This window comes from Chaetodon auriga, chromosome 5, assembly GCF_051107435.1.
Source record: "Chaetodon auriga isolate fChaAug3 chromosome 5, fChaAug3.hap1, whole genome shotgun sequence".
Classification (NCBI taxonomy): domain Eukaryota; kingdom Metazoa; phylum Chordata; class Actinopteri; order Chaetodontiformes; family Chaetodontidae; genus Chaetodon; species Chaetodon auriga.
The window spans coordinates 25,738,617-25,756,623 of record NC_135078.1 but is presented as its reverse complement, the minus strand read 5'-3'; the positions used below and the strand labels follow the sequence as shown (position 1 = coordinate 25,756,623).

The 18,007-nt window shown below is 42.3% G+C and overlaps 1 protein-coding gene across 2 annotated transcripts in view; it reads right to left on the bottom strand.

Moving 5' to 3' along the window:
* Positions 1-18,007, bottom strand: part of edil3a (EGF-like repeats and discoidin I-like domains 3a) — a 111,098-nt gene that overhangs the window by 49,121 nt on the left and 43,970 nt on the right. For both annotated transcript variants that reach the window (XM_076730253.1, XM_076730254.1), the window contains exon 4: positions 1,339-1,452. In XM_076730253.1, the coding sequence (XP_076586368.1) occupies positions 1,339-1,452 (114 nt within the window). The remainder of the gene's footprint in view (positions 1-1,338; positions 1,453-18,007) is intronic.

Sequence of the window (18,007 nt, the reverse complement as noted above, 5' to 3'; positions counted from 1 at the left end):
AGACCGAATCTTTCTCCTGAAGTGTTTCACTTACTATTCCAACCAATCAGTCCGGCTGCGCCTCTCTCCTCCTCTCCATCGTTCACAAATTTGCCTTTGCCTTCTGCCACCCGGTTCATCAAAACAACTACAGTAACTTGCCAAATTTCTCTTTCAATATTCAGGGCCGTTGCAGAACAACTGTGCTGCACCTACAGTAAGATAGAAAAGCTGATGAATTAATTTGCGAGTGGCAGCACAGGGCTGGCTCGGGGCCCCGAGTCCACTGATACATTAATCCGAATACGCTCGCAGGCTGAGAAGACAAAATCCCCATAAAAAGCATAATAAACACGAGGACCCTTTGAGCTCTCCGACAAAAATAAAAACACTTTTGATTAGACGGAGCTCTCTCTCTTTCTGCACAGCCACTGGACAAAAAAAAAAAAAATGAAATGAGGGCTCGCAAGCCCAAAGTGGCCGTGACTTCCCAGCATTCAAATTTTTTTTCTATTGTTATTCTGCTTTAAAACCTATTGTGCTTGTCTGAACATGCATTTTTTTCTTGTTATTCGTGTTTTCTAGTAAACTCATAGAAAGAGGAATTTGGTTTTTATGATGTTAATGAAATTCATGGGCTGTGCATACGTTTGTACATCTTATGTGGCTCAGATCTCATGTTCATGTTGTTGGTCTGGAACATCAGATAGAAAGTCTGCTTCTTTAGCTGATACGTACATATACCTGAACTGAACTGAATGCTTTTTTCTGATGCCTTTTATTTGGAAAACATGGAAATTAGGCAAAATGTGAAGACTTCAGACATACAGACATTTCAGTTCATGTGTGCACTTTACCTGAATCATCCTGTCCAGGATCAGAAAACATCAACCCCTTATGTTTTGCCAGATATAATAAAGGAAGAAACATGTACTTATTAAAACTCCAGACTTCTCCTTCTTCTCCTCATGTATTACAAAAACCCTGAACTTCCAAAAGTTGTGTGAGACAGAATGTGGACTAAAATTAACACCTTTCAAAAATTTTCAAACTCTTTTTCAGACACTGCTGAACACAGAAAAATGCTGCTGTACAATGACAATAATGGACATGACAAAACAGATCCAAAAGCAAAGAAACGTCCTCAAGACTTAGCAACCTTGAATAATCTTTTCATCAAGGATCGGCGCGCTATCTTCTGAAGCGCGGTTAGACGTCTTTGATCGATCAGTTTGCCTCTCTTATATGGCACTACTGCTACGGTGCAATTACGTGCAGCACCAGGTGTGCCGTTAAATTGGATGGATGGTTGCAAAAGAGTTAAAAGACAAACATTTAAAAAGACACATGGGCACTTACTGTATTGACAGTTCCTCCCCATGTACTCTCCAGGGCATTCGCACGAATAGTTGGCAACCAGATCCGTGCAAATGCCCCCGTTCTTGCACGGGTCCCTTTCGCATTCGTTAATATCTGAAAGAGCCGAGAAACAAAAAAAGGTGCATTCATTTATTTGAAGCAGACATGCAGGCAATTAGAAAGACCTCATCCTCATTAAAATGCATTGGTAGGGAGCATATATTGAATTTTCTCTGTGTGTTGCTTGATTCTGTCTGCCCACAGAAGCTCTCACAAAGACACTGGTTTCTTGATGCTAATAAATCACATCGCTCCGTGGGAGGCCATTATTGCTAGAACACAGGCCCAAGTTTTTGGATGTGAAGAACAATTAACCTAGTGTACTTTCTTTTTAATTGAAATAATTATCATGCTTTTGAGAGGACTTTTCAACGTGAGTGCGCTGCAGAGCACGTTTGCTGAATTCTGCAAAGCCACATAAGAAATTACCAGTATTATTGCTGATTGGTGAGTTTCTAGGAATGTCTGCCAGTAGTCACACGGATGATAAATTAATGATAATAAGAACAATATATCGTATATGATGCAGATGATCCTGCGGTGGAGTTGCAGCCCTCTTTTGGGTGCTTCACAGGCAAACTGCGTTAGTGGATGCAGTGAGTGCTGAACAAAGGGCCACACCGAGGTTTTATGCAGCAACCGTAAAAACTGCACACATTCAATAAAAACTTAGGTTGGTCTGTTAGTTTTCTATATAACTGTTTATAGCAATAATCTAATCAAAACAGTAGAACTGATTTTTATATATAAGATTCACCGAATATTATTCATACTCATAATTCCGAGAGGCCTTTGAATTTGATGTTGTTTATATGCAGCCTCTCCCCTGTGAGAAGGATTGCTTCTGTTCAGTAATACTCAGTTCTGCAGCAGTGAAGTCTTGTTTGTGCTCCATCGCTTTCCAAACACGAGCAAGTCTTAACAGCCAGCATCAGATTTATTTTACTCAACCATTATTTGTGCAAATCGGATGAACTGCGCCCAGACTCACTTACATCTGTAGTGTGAGCAAATACTTATGCTAAATAAAAAAAATAGCAATGACAAAGATTTGGCAGCGGATTTTGCATTAGGCTTGGTCAATATCCTCAGTCTCTTCACTGAAGTATCACAGAAACACTGAAGAGCACAGCAGAGTATCAATATGCTAAATTGTCACTGAATTATCATCAGCATAATTGCTTTCTGAAATAGCTCTCCTCTCGTTGATTCATCTAATCAACTACAGACAGTGACAGACCCACAGTGCCACACATCACAGCCATTTGCACTCTGCTCTATTGGTACATTTAAGGAAAAGGGATCGATATGGATAGTTTACGAAGGGAGGGATGAAAAAGGGTCAACTTTCGAACAATTTTGAACACATTTCTAATAATTTCCAAACTTGCCTATGGCTGCTTTTCGACTTTTAATCCTCTAAAACGTACCGTGAGTCAGCTGTGACTCATAGCTACATTTTGGCCTCATGAATATGTAACCAGGCTTGAGATTTGGAAAGCTTAAGGAAGTGAAACATGATTAAAGTAAGTCTGTCACGCTGCTTCATCTCTCTGAGATTGTATCTACAATATCTATAATAGTCACTTGGGCACATCTGCAATATCTCAAAACACATCTTTTTTTCCGGTGAATGTCGAGCTCAGGAGAAATGTAGTCATGGTCTTCTCACTTAATGGTCACTGAGGTACTGTGACTGGAAGCAGTGGCATCTTTAATCTGCAGCAGAGCAGAGAACTAAAAATAAATAAATAGAAAAGAGTCAAATAACAGAGTGAGAGAGAGATAGAGATGAGAAATGGCTTGTGGTTCAACTAAAAATCCATGGTGGCCCCGCGAGGCAACTGTATTTGGGTGAAAAGATGTTTGATGAAATTGAGCTGTAAAACCTTTCCCAAAAGACCATAAAAAAGTTGTGCAGGTTGAACTTGAAACGTCTATTTTGTTTTCATTTATCTGGCATGCATGAGGGGATATCGTGTGTCTGCCTGGATGTGCAGAATTCGTACAGAGCAGACGCTTAGAAAACCATCCAACGCCGCCTTTTTATTTCATCTATTCTTCCATGTGCGCACACAGCCGGCACATGCAAGGCGAGGCCCTGCTGTGTCTTCTGGTCGGACATGTACGTGCATTTTAACCACGCGCTTGTGTAGACAGCCGGCTGCACTGTGAATGCAACTGTTCACATACATGCCCATGCACTATGCGTGTTAGTGGAGGATACCACTCGAGGGCACACCATATAGAACTACCAGATTTGGATGATTACACAATAAACATTTACATAAACACGACACTTGAGAATTTGTTAATTCTGAGTTCACAGCAGAAAAACAGTGTCATTGTAAATGACATGTAAGGCCCCTAAATCAAGTACATCGTGACAAAAGCAAGTATATTTCTGTCGTTCTGTGAATGCAAACAGTTGATGATGAGAAACACTGCCAGTGCTTTCAAATGTCCACCACATAACACACACAGTGAGCCAGTCAGTTCACCAGAGCAGCTGTCTGGCAACACGCATATGCACATGCAACGCTCCACACAGATGCATCATACGTGAGGCAGCCATCATGCAAATGCATACCTAAAAGCATGTATATCTCTGGCCTAATGTGGCACCTGCGTCCTGCTTCAGATACAGCTGATGAGAGAGAAGCCCTGCTATTCGCTAAAGCTCTGCTGCTGCACACAGCCACGCATATGAAATGCAAGAGGTAAGATATCAAATGTACTGCACATGAAGCAAAACACCAACCCTATGAGCATGATGTTTGTGTATTTCAAGGCAACATAGTTGGGAAGATTGAAGAAAATAGTTTTATCAGCCAGCGTGTCATCTTGTGTCAAACAAAGCAAAACAAAAGAGCAGATTTTCACAGTTGGCACTAAAACACGACTCTTGAAAGAGAGACCGTATCAACACACAACTATGCTGGACATGAAGTAGGCAGATCAAAGACAGACTGCAGAGTCCACTTTCATATAAATTATAACAGAGATAAGTGTAACATACAGTATTTACCCAATTATTTTGCATATCAAGCTGTGAAGATTTGTGCAGATGACATTTATTATGAGTGGTGTCGGCTTATTTTTGCGTTTTATCACAGCACAAATGGTTTGTGATTATCTGTATGTTTTTCAGTGTCTGCTTCCCAAGGCATTTTCAGAGGCATTTAATAAAGCCATTAAAGCCTCAATGCACAGTTGGCTCACAGTCCCCAACTCCCCAAAATTACATCAACTGTCATCTGTAGTCTGCTGGGGACCATGCAGCTCATTCTACATGGTTTGCACCACGGAGACTCAACCAATACCAGATGACTGCAGAGATGCACTGTATATATAATATGGACTGTAGAGAGGGACAAATTTGATATCATCTTAGTTACAGCAATAACAACTGTGTGACATCTGTATATTCATTAGAAACACTTAAATTTGAACAGTTATCTGATGTTATTTCATGAAATTTGGATGGAAAATGTTGAAGATCAGGTATTTGTCGTGATGTAAATCAGCCTTATTGATGCATATAAGAGAGCAAATCACTCACTGACCCAAGGTCTGTCATTAATGGGGTCGGTCTGGGTTTAGCTGCTGGTTATAATCAGATGCAAAGCATACAGTAATCAGCTGTTATTGTGCTTCTCTATGGCTATTTCCATCTGTCATGTTTCACATGTGATTCGTGCTTTTTCCTCATGTTTACAGATGAGCTTTCTTACGCTCCGGTCTCTGCTGTAACTGCACTTTGATGAGCTATAGCGCAGGACAATCTGATATAATTACAAATCTAAAAACAGCCAGCATGACTAATGCAAGAAACTCGCCTCCTCCTGGCAGCGCAGAGATGAACAAACAAGCACTTGTCATTAAGGAAACATCTTGGTTATGGGAGGTTACTGCAATCAAGGGGGATTATGTTTTAATGGTAATAATAATCCAGTTGGAGGGACCTTACGATCCTGTTAAGAACTGTTGACCTGAAAAATGCCAACAAGAGCCCGCCTTCTACATCAAAGACCAACAATGGCTGATCCTCATTCAACAATTCAGTTTTTGAGTTTTTAATGGCTATAATCCTCAAGAACCACTTACTGTTAGCAACTCCGACAACAACAATTTGCACTGCACACATTGCAGTTATTAATCACGGCTACAGCATGGCCATAAGACACATCATTCATGCGTTTCACGGTAGAGTAATTTGTACGGGGAATATTTGGTGTTTACTAATTGCCTTAGTGGGACACTCAAATGGAAATGTGATTTTATAGCCACTTGTGAACATTGAAATGTAATGAATTCAATACATTAGCTGAATGTAGATCCATCTGTGACTAAACGCAACAGCATTAATGTGAATATCTTAGCATAAATGACATAAATGTTGCCGTACATCTTAGCAGAGCGTGCTCTTGAGTATAATAGGTGGAAAGTGAGCAGAGGACTCTCTATAGAGCCCATTACCTCAAATGTCAAAGGAGCAAGAAACCGAGAAAAAAAGCTTTTGAATCAGCGATGTTTATCTATCCATCCGTTAGCTATTCCTGCTTATCCTTAAGGAGCCAATACAAACTGACATTGAGCGAGAGGCGGGGTACAACCTGGACGGGTCACCAGTCAATCATAGAGCTAGAACGTACAGTAGCATAAAAAAAGAAAACCCTCAGTGCACTGTGCACACAGCACGATCCACTATTATTGTGCCACTGCAATCACGCCACTTAAATAAGTGACACTTGTCCTCTAAGCTCATATCCTGCTTTGTTGCCACCTGTACTGTAGGTTCAAATACAAAGGTGAGCCAAATGGGCAAGTCAAATAGCCTCGAGCACAACACACCAGAGAGAGAGGGAAACACAGCCAGCCCATCTTACAATGTGATTCCCTTTTATGAGGGGCCATCAGCCCCCGGGAGATCAGCGCAGAGAAAGTGAGACTTAAAAGCGGTGTATTGCCAGCAAATCAGGTGGGAGAAAAGGGATTACTTCAGGGAATGCAGTTAATCTACCCGATAGAAAGTAGAGAACAGAGGTGAGGAGCGGCATGGAGAGGATGTGAGAGACTGAAACTGTGAAAGAAAGGGAGGAGAGGGTAAAATAAATGGAAAGAGGGGAAGATGTGATAGCCTAGTGGTCAGGTAAATAAATTCTGTTTACACAACTTGTTTAACACAGTTACAGGCGAGCATCCAGGGGGTGTCCCCCACTAATAATAGTCAAAGTCTACCATCCCACATTTAAATATGTCATTAAAGGCTTAAGCGTGGTAAAACAACATCGTGCAACCGATGTCTCCATTTTAATGGAAAGGATGCTATCTTGGTTATAACGTTTTAACAAGCCAGTTTGAGTAAAGATTTCTACAGCGGACGGAGACAATAAAACCACCAGGCGTACAATTTAATGCAATACGACACACTGGCTCTCCAATAATACTCCTTTAGTGAAGCCTGTAATGTTCATTTTTCGTTGCGACGGTGCCAAGATGAGGCTGATTCAACTGAGACTGTATTTAGTGGCACTGTGATACTTTTCAAACTGTTCCTGTTATTTTGTCCATCCACTGCACATACATTGAAACACAATGCACCACTTCTTCTTAATTCATTAATCAATATACTGTATTGCGCTGCAGTGTTTTTATTTTTATAAACTCATCGGTTGTTCCTGCGAGACATATTCAAATTAAGATTAATAAAAGGATGAGTCCCACAAACTCCCTGTTATCATCATTAACATGATCAACTCTAATCCTTGCGCACAGATGCAGCCTCCTAAAACTGCGGCGCTAAACCCTAAGACCTATCAGACTCTCCCCATGCTCTCACTGGTTCACTGGAATGTCTCGCTCCTTGACTTTGCTCCTCTATTGCTCTCTAAAAAGTGGCTCAGCCGGATAGTAATGACAGCAATGAATAGCGCTATGTGTCAGCAACTAACGCTGGCTGCGAGTACTAAATTGGCTATGGTGTGGCCAGAGAGCAGGAACAGGCCCGCGGTCACCTGTGCCCTCTCCACAGGGCTGCACTGACCTCTGCAGCGCCTGCACCTGCTACCGCCGCACAAACACACGGCCCGATGAATCTGCTTTCCAGTTCATTCAACAGTAAAGGTGCTGTGTCAAATCTTGCACAAAGGAGAGTCGCTGAAGACGTAAATGTGCCACAAAGAAGAGGAGAAAAATGATGAAATTCCATCAAGTGTATGAAACCTTTTGTGACCGTATGAGTGGAAATTATTGCGCAGTAATTGGTGTGGGGAAACACTTCAAATGAGACGCAAAGCAAAGCTAGAAAAGGGATCATTTTTGCTGTCAGAAGACACGGCCAGTATGTTTTTAAGACTTTAGAAGAAAATGTCTTTGAAAACATGTTCAGAAATTTCACTTTAACCTTCAAGTTTTTCTGAGTTATGTCAGAAAGTTAACACAACAAGACACGGTGCAACTGTGGGTGACAAACCAAGGGGCAGGTACAGCATGAACATGGCGTTAAAGAACAACATCATGTAGCATCTAACCTGACTGCTGTTGACATCTGTAGGTAAGTTCTGCTCAAAGCTGCTGGAGCTGACCAGCTAACAACGTGTACTGCAGCAATGTTGGCTGCAATTCACAGCTGATTTTCTGTCTGTGCACAGGCTCGTGTTTGGCTGTGGCTCAGCAAAATCACACCAGCGATCAAACAATGGCGTTTACTGCTTTACACCAATTCAACATAATAATAATAAAGCACTGGATTTTCAGGATTAAATATATATACAGGAGCATCAGAAAGCCTAAACTGGCCCCAAACAACAACATAAATCACATAAATGATTGAAATAAAAGCCTGCTAATAGCTTGTAATCCTCTCAGACTTGTAAAGCCCCCAAACTTAATTAGCAGAATGAAAGGTAATGTCCCAGAAGTATTGCCCCTACATCTCACCCACTTCCTTCATTAAATTACAGTCAGATGTTTGGTAAAACTGAGGAAAGCCTTCTTTCTCCTCTGCCAAGACACTGTGAGCCACACAACTGGAAGCTAGTGAAGACCTTCATATGGAGAATGTCTCACTGTGTTACGTCTCTGGACTCTCTATCCCCGGGGATGTTTCGTCTGAACGTATATGTTTTTTATGTCCGGTGGACTCGGCGGGCAAGCTGATCCTCGTGACCTCTCTATCCAAGCAGTGGTCTGACCTCTGTGGTCAGTGATTGGCAGGAATGAAGTGGACGAGCGGTTGTTACGCCTGCCATATAATTAACCCCTGACCTTCAACACTCGTACTTCCTTGGATGTAATCAGCCTATTTTTTTTGTTTTTAGAGTGGGTAGCTTCTCCCATGGGTGAAGCTGTTGCCGATGCAGGGATTCATGGTGTTGGTGTCGATGTTGGATTTGATGGCGCAATCCCTGAACATAGAACAAATTCATCAGGGAAAAACATGGAAAACACACAGTGGGTGATTCACATTACATGGATGCTAGTCTGAGTATGAAGAATCGTTCACTTTCAGCTCTTTTTATGAGAACAAACATTTATGAGTATTTCATGTCTGAGAATAAAGACCATTGATGTATCAATATGGGATCCACCTCAAGGACATAATACACAGCACTAGCTTTATATATACTCTACGCCTCTCAGCTCTGTGCATACAGCCCATGGTTTTACTCAGTGACACAAAGGAAAAGTTAAAATTACCTACGATTTAGTGCTTTTCATACTTAAAAATAGCATGAAAACAGCACAATACAACGTCTTCTGCCTCCCGCGTCACGGTACACACATGACAATACTGTATTAACACCACGGGAACAACACAAACACGTGCTCAGCCAATCATGGAGCTGCAGTTCTGATAAGCACAGCATATCTTGTGCTGTCCTGTCTTGTCTTCCCACTGTGATTAGCCTGCTCATCTATCCTGTGATACAATGCTCATTGTTATTTATTTGCTTTGCGAATATTACTTTTCTCCCCTGATTTTTGTCAGTTTTGATGGAACGCAGTACTTGCTCAAAAGAGGCGGAGATAAAAGAGCCACCTGCTCACGTCTCATCTGCAAAGATATAGCACCTCGGTAGCTTCCATGTGTGACGGCTTTATTACCAGTAAAAGTCAGATAAACGCAGTGTTTTCCACCTACACGTCATATCTAATCTCCTCCCTCCTGTCGGTGTATATGCTGCTCATTCATTTCTTTCATGGTTCAATGCTCAAACAAGCTTTAGCATAATATAGAAGCAGCAGACATGCATGTACATACAGTATCTATGTTGAACAGACTGCTGCTTGCCTATGTGAATTCCAGTTTGGATAGTTCTATAATGCTACTTTACTCAAAGGAGTGCTGACGTGCCCTCAGAGCTGTATCTTCGTATATGGGCCATCGGCCTTGGATGTTGTGTTTGACAGGTCCTGCCGCAGTGAAATGCGTCTCGTCCACACTACACAAGGCCAAGACAAGACCTGTCTCTCCAAGTTGAGTCAGGGATAGAAGATAGAACACGGAAGTGTCTGTCTCCACTGTCGATCCAGCCTGTCAATCTATCCCTGCCTCATCCATGCCACTGAAGTGACTATCACCACATGAGACAGGCTTCCTATCTGTGGTCTGATGAAGTCCCACAACCAGTTGAAAGCAGTCTGCGATGCGATGAATCCTTGAAATGTGTTTCCACAGTGATACGTCTCAGCCTTGGTTATACACATCTAGGCTGAGCAAGAATATTGATTTGATTGATCTCCAATACTGAAATTCCCAAAATCTCATCTTATACGAAGGGGAGTTTTCACAGGGGTGCATGATGCATGTTTCAAGGGATATGCTGATGCATGAAGCTGTGAATTCAGGATTAAGAATAGTGTATTCCAAGGACTCTCTTTTTGAAGTGGGATTAGCCCACTGAGAAGTTATTCACAGCAGCACTCCAGAAGCCCTTGAAAAGGTATCTTAGGATGCATTGCAGAGTGGTTCTGAGAAGCAAAACACTCATCATTTCGAAGACATGCAGACCGGGGGGCTCCTCTGACGCTGGGGTGTGCAGAATGTGAAGAGCCCTCAGCGAGGAGACAGAATGACACTCGGAGGAAATAAGTGTGATTTTAAGCTTACAGATGGAGCCTCCACAGCAGGTGTGTGGGGGGAATACTGATCTACCTCGGAACAACCGTGTCATCCACAAGCTCTTTAACATCACTGAGGTTCACTTACCAGAATGTTTAAGGGACGCTTAAATGGTATGAAATGCAGACAGAAAGGGGATGGAGGTGATGGGCAAAGAGCAAGCATGGGCTGAAAGAGAGACCTCTGTTCTTACAAGACCACGTTATCTGTTTACATATATATATATATATATATAACATAGAAATACACTAAGTTTTTTTTAACATTACTGACAACAAATGTCAGCAGGATTGTGGACTGAACATTGAAGTATGACAACCAAACCTTAAGTCACCTACACATTATATGACTTTCAAAATTGTCAGACTGCTGCTCTGATCACATTACACGACTGTCTGTCTAATGATGGGATATCTTGAAGTTTTATGGTTAACGCATTACACAAGTAATCAGTGACAGGGGGTCACACGTCATGAGGCTTTATAGTCGGAGGAATCCCTGACAAGTCTGTCAGGTCTCCAAACTAAGTTTATTCATCAAAGGCATGCGAGAAGTGATACGGGAAATGATGCAAGACCACGAGCAAGACAAGAGTTTGGGGTTCCTCCAAAAATGGCTGCTTGTGGGCTAATTTGCAGAGAAAAACCAAGTGTGAAAAAGAAAAGAATACGGAGGAGCTCGCTGATGTTGTCTTGCCGGGGTCCTGACTCCTCCTCTCGATATTTCCCTCACCCTGTATCTTGCGTTCTCATTGGCTTCAGATCGTTACTGCTGTCATTGTCTGTCAAAATAGATTTCTCACTACAGGATTTTGATTCACTGACAGGTTCAGATATTTCCTTCTAGGTATATCCTGGTATCAGCTCATCTCTCAGATCACGTCTTTGAAAATTCACACATAGCGATCGTCGCTCATGAGGGCGAGTGCCGATTTGCCTCTGATCTGAGGCTTCTGTCTGCGATCTCCAAAAGCTGCCAGTGAGTGGAATATCAAGGGTAAAATTGTGTAGCGTAAACTCGTTATAAGTGCAGCACTGCTACCTAGAAATGAAATAAATCTTTTCTAGTTAACTTGCTAACATTTTCTAATTAGCATCATACACAATATGCAGTTAAATGCGACAAAGTTGGCCTTAGTTCTGCAGGTACTGAGATCACATTGGTGTGGACCAATCAGCATCCTATGAGGAACAACTGGCAGTCGATTACTGTTTTCTGGTGGCTCCTACAGAAGTTAGCGTAGAGCTGCTATAGCATCAGTTATATCAGAACTGGAGAGTGCTTCTTTTGAAAGAAGAGCAAAGATCAGCACTGAAAGCTTTTCTCCACGGAAAAGAGTCTGACTATAATCTACGGTTAGTTAAGCTGACTGGTTTAAGTTAGCCTGTGACAGAAGGTGATAGACAGATGGTTCAGCCAATCACCTGCCAAGTATTTCTGAAAGTGCCTGCCCATTCCCAAACAGTTTCCATGGACGACTTCCCAGATGGTTCTGCTTAACAAACCATCTGGCGCGTCAGGTTTATTCAGTCAAGTCACTGGACAAAAAGACCAGATGATGTCACTAGATTAAAGGTCAGGGAATAAAGCTCATGCAGTTCATCCGCTGGGGAACCTGAATGTGCATACATGGCAATCCATCCAATTGTTCCTGAGATATTGCAACAAAAATGCAAAATGTCAAACTTATGGTCGTCCTAGAGGAAAAGTCTGGATCATTAGAGTGCATCAACCATGTCTGTAAAAGTAAGAGGATCATCAGAGCCGCTAGAATTTCATGTCAATCCATCCAAAAGTGGGACCAACGTGGTTGACCAGCCGACTGTCCAACACTGTCATTCCTCAAACGTTCTTCAGAATCAAACAAATGAAACAAAGTCATATTAAAGGGAAGAACTCAAAGGCTTGACGTTACAAGAAGTAATGTAGGCTTATGGGATTTAATGAGTTTTAGTTTAAGACATCTGAAGAAAAAGTTGGATTACAACCAAATATTTGAAATAATATCCAGTAAAAAGAAGTTTTCACAGGGGTCAGATTCTGTGTGGCTTATGCAGTTTAATATTGATAGTGCTACCAGATGAAGACACTTCAGCAGTTTCAGCTGACACTGATGTTATTAATTCATTTCCTTGCTGACCCTCTCTCTAAACTACCCTTTTCTGTGTCTAATTTCCACACGAGGAGAATCTGTGAATGCTTTAGTCATTCCCATAACGGCCATTCACACATCTACAGTATATCATTTCTCTAACTCAAAGGTGGACCTATAATATAAGATCTCTCTGACAGACACCAAAATCCTGTTATGGGTTACAAACTGCACATTCAATACCATCGACCTTAATCTCTGTTTCAGTCACACTGAATGAACTCTGTCTGTTGTAAAACAACACTGATGCTAATTTGGCCAGACACTGACCACCCTGAATGAATGCAGCTCTGTGTAGTCAAGCTCAACATTTATCAGTGTTCAGTTCTGCAGTGGCAGCCAAAAGACCTGGACAGAAGTGAGTCTAACTATTTTCCTCAGCCTGGGATTTGGAAATGCATCTCTATTTATGCTTTGGCCATCTGCCAGCAGGTCCATCCTTACCGCAGAGGCTAGGAGGTGACAGCGTAGCTCAAGTGTCTGAGGGAGCCTTACACAATTAGACCCTGGTAACAGCTAGCTCCCTACAACTCCTCCACAGGACAAACCAGGCGAATGGGTGCTCAGGGACTGGGAGCAAGGGACGAGGAAAAAAACACTGAATTGAATAAATACGTCCAGGCTGTTTTTTGGCAATTTTCATCTTATTATTTCCTTGCTGTTTTCACCCAGTGTACACATTTACAAGGCTTTTGTTTCTTGTCATTTTCTCTTTTAATCTCAACAAACACTGCTGAAGAAATCCAGAATGAAAAAAAGGTCTAAAAAAAACCTCTCCTGCAGCACTTCGACACATTCACAGTCTTTCAAAAGTGTTGCCCTTTCCCTGGAAGATTATGTTTTGCTAACAAGTCTGCACTCCAAGCCACCAGTCTGACCATTTTATATAACTTCAACTTCCTGAAGGCATTCTGTGTCATTATTTTTGGTTTTAAAAGCAAAGCTGCATTGTGGACAAAAACTCTCACCTGTAATTTTGCTAGAAAAGCATCTCCTTGCCAAAGAAGAAAGGTCATCTAACTCAAAGTGTGTTTCTACAGCAGTTTTTATTTGGTAGGATTTGCAGTACTGAGTGCTTACTGGAGGAATATGGAAAAGGTGACATAACACCTCTATATTATCAATGTTAAGCAAAAGCACTGACAGATGAGGGTGTAAGAACATGGCTAACAATGACAAGATCAGGGCCAAGCACAGTTTGATCCTGGTAAATAGTGTCTGATGCCATTCTTTGTATTCAATGAACTTGAAGAGGAAAAAAAGGTCAGTTTTGATCCATAAAGCAGAAAGGCTCTATCTAGGAGGCTGAATAAAATATGTCAGCGGCAAAGCAAAAGTGGCCCTAAACACCCTGATTCTCGCTTGTTTCCCCAGCTTGTTATCCAAAATTCCCTCTGACAGAGACGAGATAGGGTCAGCTCCTCCTGGGATGGAGAAAGGGGCAGCAGGATGCTTGAGAAAATAGATATTTGAAGAACAACCCTGATCTGTGACCAGGCCTCCTTAACATGCACACATGCACACATGCACACACACACACACACACACACACACACACACACACACACACACACACACACACACTGAAAGTAAACAAAATCCCATATAGCTTACAAGAAAGACTAATTTTAACTAATTAACAAAATGCAGACACATGGGCATGGCTGAGTCAGTGCACGGAAAGACAGGAGTGCCTTATCTCACTGTCAACAGAAAGCTGATTTCTTTACTGTGTACCCAGCACAGGGTCACGGCCCAGTCGCTTTTCACCTACTCACATATTCCATATGTATGCTCTGTGAGACCCACTGCAAGGAGACATGAGTGGTGTTGTCCTTCGAAAAAGAAGCGTGAAGGAACTAATACATTCAAATGAGATGGTGCCACTACCAGAGCTCAGACTGCACTCCAAAGAACACACACACACACACACACACACATACATGTATATACATATATACATATATATATATATATATATATATATCTCAGCCTATGATGGTATCTATGAAACCAAAAAACCTTTGTCTGTTGTTTGAAAGCTTTTTGTGAGACTGCCTACATCAAGGCCTTCACAATAACACCATCAGAATCACTGATAAGGGGATCTATTCCTGCTAGACATGCTAACAAAAACAATTTATTCTATCCTTTCTTTAATTTTTCCATTCTTTTACTTCCACAAATGCATTGATGAATGTGTACAGTGTAAACGGCAGACGCTGATGTAGCGTGTTAAGATGTCACACGTTAAAGCTGTTTTTAATCTCTATTTATTTATGCAGATAAAGAAAAGAAAAAACATAAAAGTCAAATAAAGGCCATCGAAGCCTCTCATAAAGAGGTGCTCTGCCGTTTCCCCTCCAGTGACACGAATGTGTGCTGCTTTGAACAGAGACCAGATGTGCAGTGAGCTAAAACAACAGGACTGCTGGCCCACAAGTGCATCCATCTTTCCATTTTGATCCGCAGAGACTCCTGTGAGACAGAAAAAGAGCGTGCAGACAGTCGCTCCATGAGCAGCTGATCATCTGCGTCTGACGGTTTGGCTGCGTGATTGCGGTTGCTTCTTTCGGATGTTTGGTGAACTACGGACCCTTCCCCCAGGACTCTCTACACTCATCTCAGCCTGTAAATGCAGCTTTCTAGCCACAGACTGAGAGCAGTGGGTGGGCTGTGGGATGTGAATGTAATGTTGAGAGGGTGTCTGGAAATGGCCGTGTCCTCCCCACAGCTCTACATCACAGTAATGGAGCAGTGGGGAGAGCCTTGAGGCTGCCAGTGTTCACAATAGTTCAGGTAGCGGAGACACATTTTCAGATCTGTGATACAATGATAACCTTGGGAAACCGTAGCACAAGTGAATCTCTGCTCACAAGATAAACAGCGCAAAATTTTTCAAGAATTGCACGACACTGTGAAGTAAAACACATCGGACACTCTTGAATGCATAACCTGAATACAGGCTATGAAATGGTGCTGCGCTGCTATGCTGCGACTGCACTGCCAGTCTGAAGTAATGCAACACAATCACCAGTCGTGTTTGGGACCCAGAGAAGAGGAAGGAGTCCTAAATTTTAGAAAAGGTCTAAATTATTCTGAGAAAACAGAGTTATTCACACTAATTTATGCGTATGAAAATAAAACTGCTGTGCAGATTAGCATCATTTCAGTAAAGCTTCCCAACTCTTGTAACCCAGAGGCTGCGAAGACGAGACAGATTTCTACCTACGAGAACAGACCTCAGGCACTATGACTAAACTGATGCCTCTGTTTATTTTGAAAATAGGTTAACTTTCTGTGAACAAAGTGCTCCTTCTGCCTGTTTACCGTGGAAAAGTTTCTCTTTTACAAACTTTTTACTAACTTATAGTTGCACTTAAATCAATCTTAATCCAGTTAGCTAAGCCTGCCCCGAAAACGTAATTCTCTAAAACTTGAAGGGAAAATCTGCCCTAAAACAAAATCCCGCATTGCTTCTCATATGATCTAAGAAGGTTAGCGGATGTCTGCGTATGAACAACTTTCCCCCCGGAGCTACAAACACAACAGCAGCAGCACTTTGTGGAGCTTCACCACCGAGATGAATAGGAGGCTGATTCTGTGGACACAGTGGCAATTTGCAACATCATTTGTTGGAAATATGGGTCCATTTTCTGGTCCAGAACTGTTATCATTTCGACAAAACAACTATGAACAGAAGGAGCAAACAGACACTCATTTAGGCCACGTTTGGGAGGAGGTGCTGTGTGAGGAGCAGCTCCAGAAGTGATGGTGCTATGGAGGAAACTGAAGAACTGATCTTGATACATGCCCATAGATGTTAACCAGCTTGTTTTTTTACATTTTGAGATCAATATATCAATGTCGAAGCATATAAACATACTTTTCCTTCAGCACCATATTAGCTGTTAGAAAATAAGTTACTAACTGCACGGATATGGGATTTTAAGGCCTGGCGATGTGCCATTAACATTTAACAAAAGGAGAAGGACATTTTCATGCTTCATCGTGATCTTTGCTGGAGTGACTTTAACAGTGCAGCCTCACAGTTAGAAGGAGATAACAACTGCTTCAATCATGGTGAGAGGGAGGAGAAAACCACAGGCCCACCAATCTCTCTTCACCCCACCCGCTGTCCTCTCTCAGTGGCCTCCACGGGAGGAGTGGAAGGTAAGGCCGGCTAACAAGAGCTTCCTCCATCCCTCCCTCCCCCTGCCATCGCAACACAGCGCAGATCCGCTGCTACAGTGTCACATCCTGTGAGGCAGCGGCAGGTTTGAGAAGGGCAAGTCATTTCTCGCTTGAAGAGGTGCAGGTAACCACTCCGAGGTGAGCTAGTAAAGTGAAGTGGTGGGCGTTCATGGGGAAGGAAAGGTTGCTGTCTGCCTCCGCCATGTGCCTGATAAATAGAGTCTATAGTTGTAGTCAAATGTTTAAGGGTTAAGATGCTCATAACCATGTCCTTTTGACACTCATTCATGCTGCCTAAGGCTGTAGTGCTATTGTGTGTGCTATAATTTCGCTCTTAAGCAGTAAATTGAGCACAACAAGCAGATGAAGGTGGAAAATAAGTCAGATCTCTGTTTCTCTGGCTCGCTATCCATAAAAAATCCATGTGGAGGCGTGGAGTCAGAAAGCCTGGTGAAACATTAGAGAGGAAAAAATAAACAGGAAGAGGTAAAACAAGCGTCACTGGATGCCACCTCACCGGCCGCGAAACACACGAAAACAGGTCGCTAATGGAGTCCAAAATGCGATATCAAAGAGTAAAGACAGAGCATGTCCTTATGGAGTCTCTTTGGTTCTCTTGTGCTGATGAAAGGCAGTCTGTGATCCGTCCCAGGTGGACTGACCAACAGTAATGGCTCCATGCGGCTTTACACCGGGCCACAGCCACAAACAGTGGCTGATTATCCTGTGGCAAGAAGCTGTGGAGGCAGCAGAGCTAATACAGCATGATAGCAACTGTCAATACATGATCAAATACAGGGCCACGCTTTTAAAAATATCTCACACATCCTACATTTAGCCTCAATCAATCTTGCCCTGTTGGTGTGTTTCAGAAAGACGGCAAAGACGCGTATTGATCAAAGAGCAAGATGGAATCAGCTCAAAGGACTCGCAGGCTACGGAAGGATGGAGGGAGAGTTCGACCATGAGCACCAGTCATCTAAAACACAATTCAGGCAACTAGTTAATTCATTTTTTTTTCCTTTTACAGTGCCTGTATATGTTTCTGCATAAATAACCACCAGCCCAAACACACTGACTCATCCTGTCTGGAAAGAGTTTCTCTAAGAGCTTTAATTTTCTCTGTGATTTGCAGC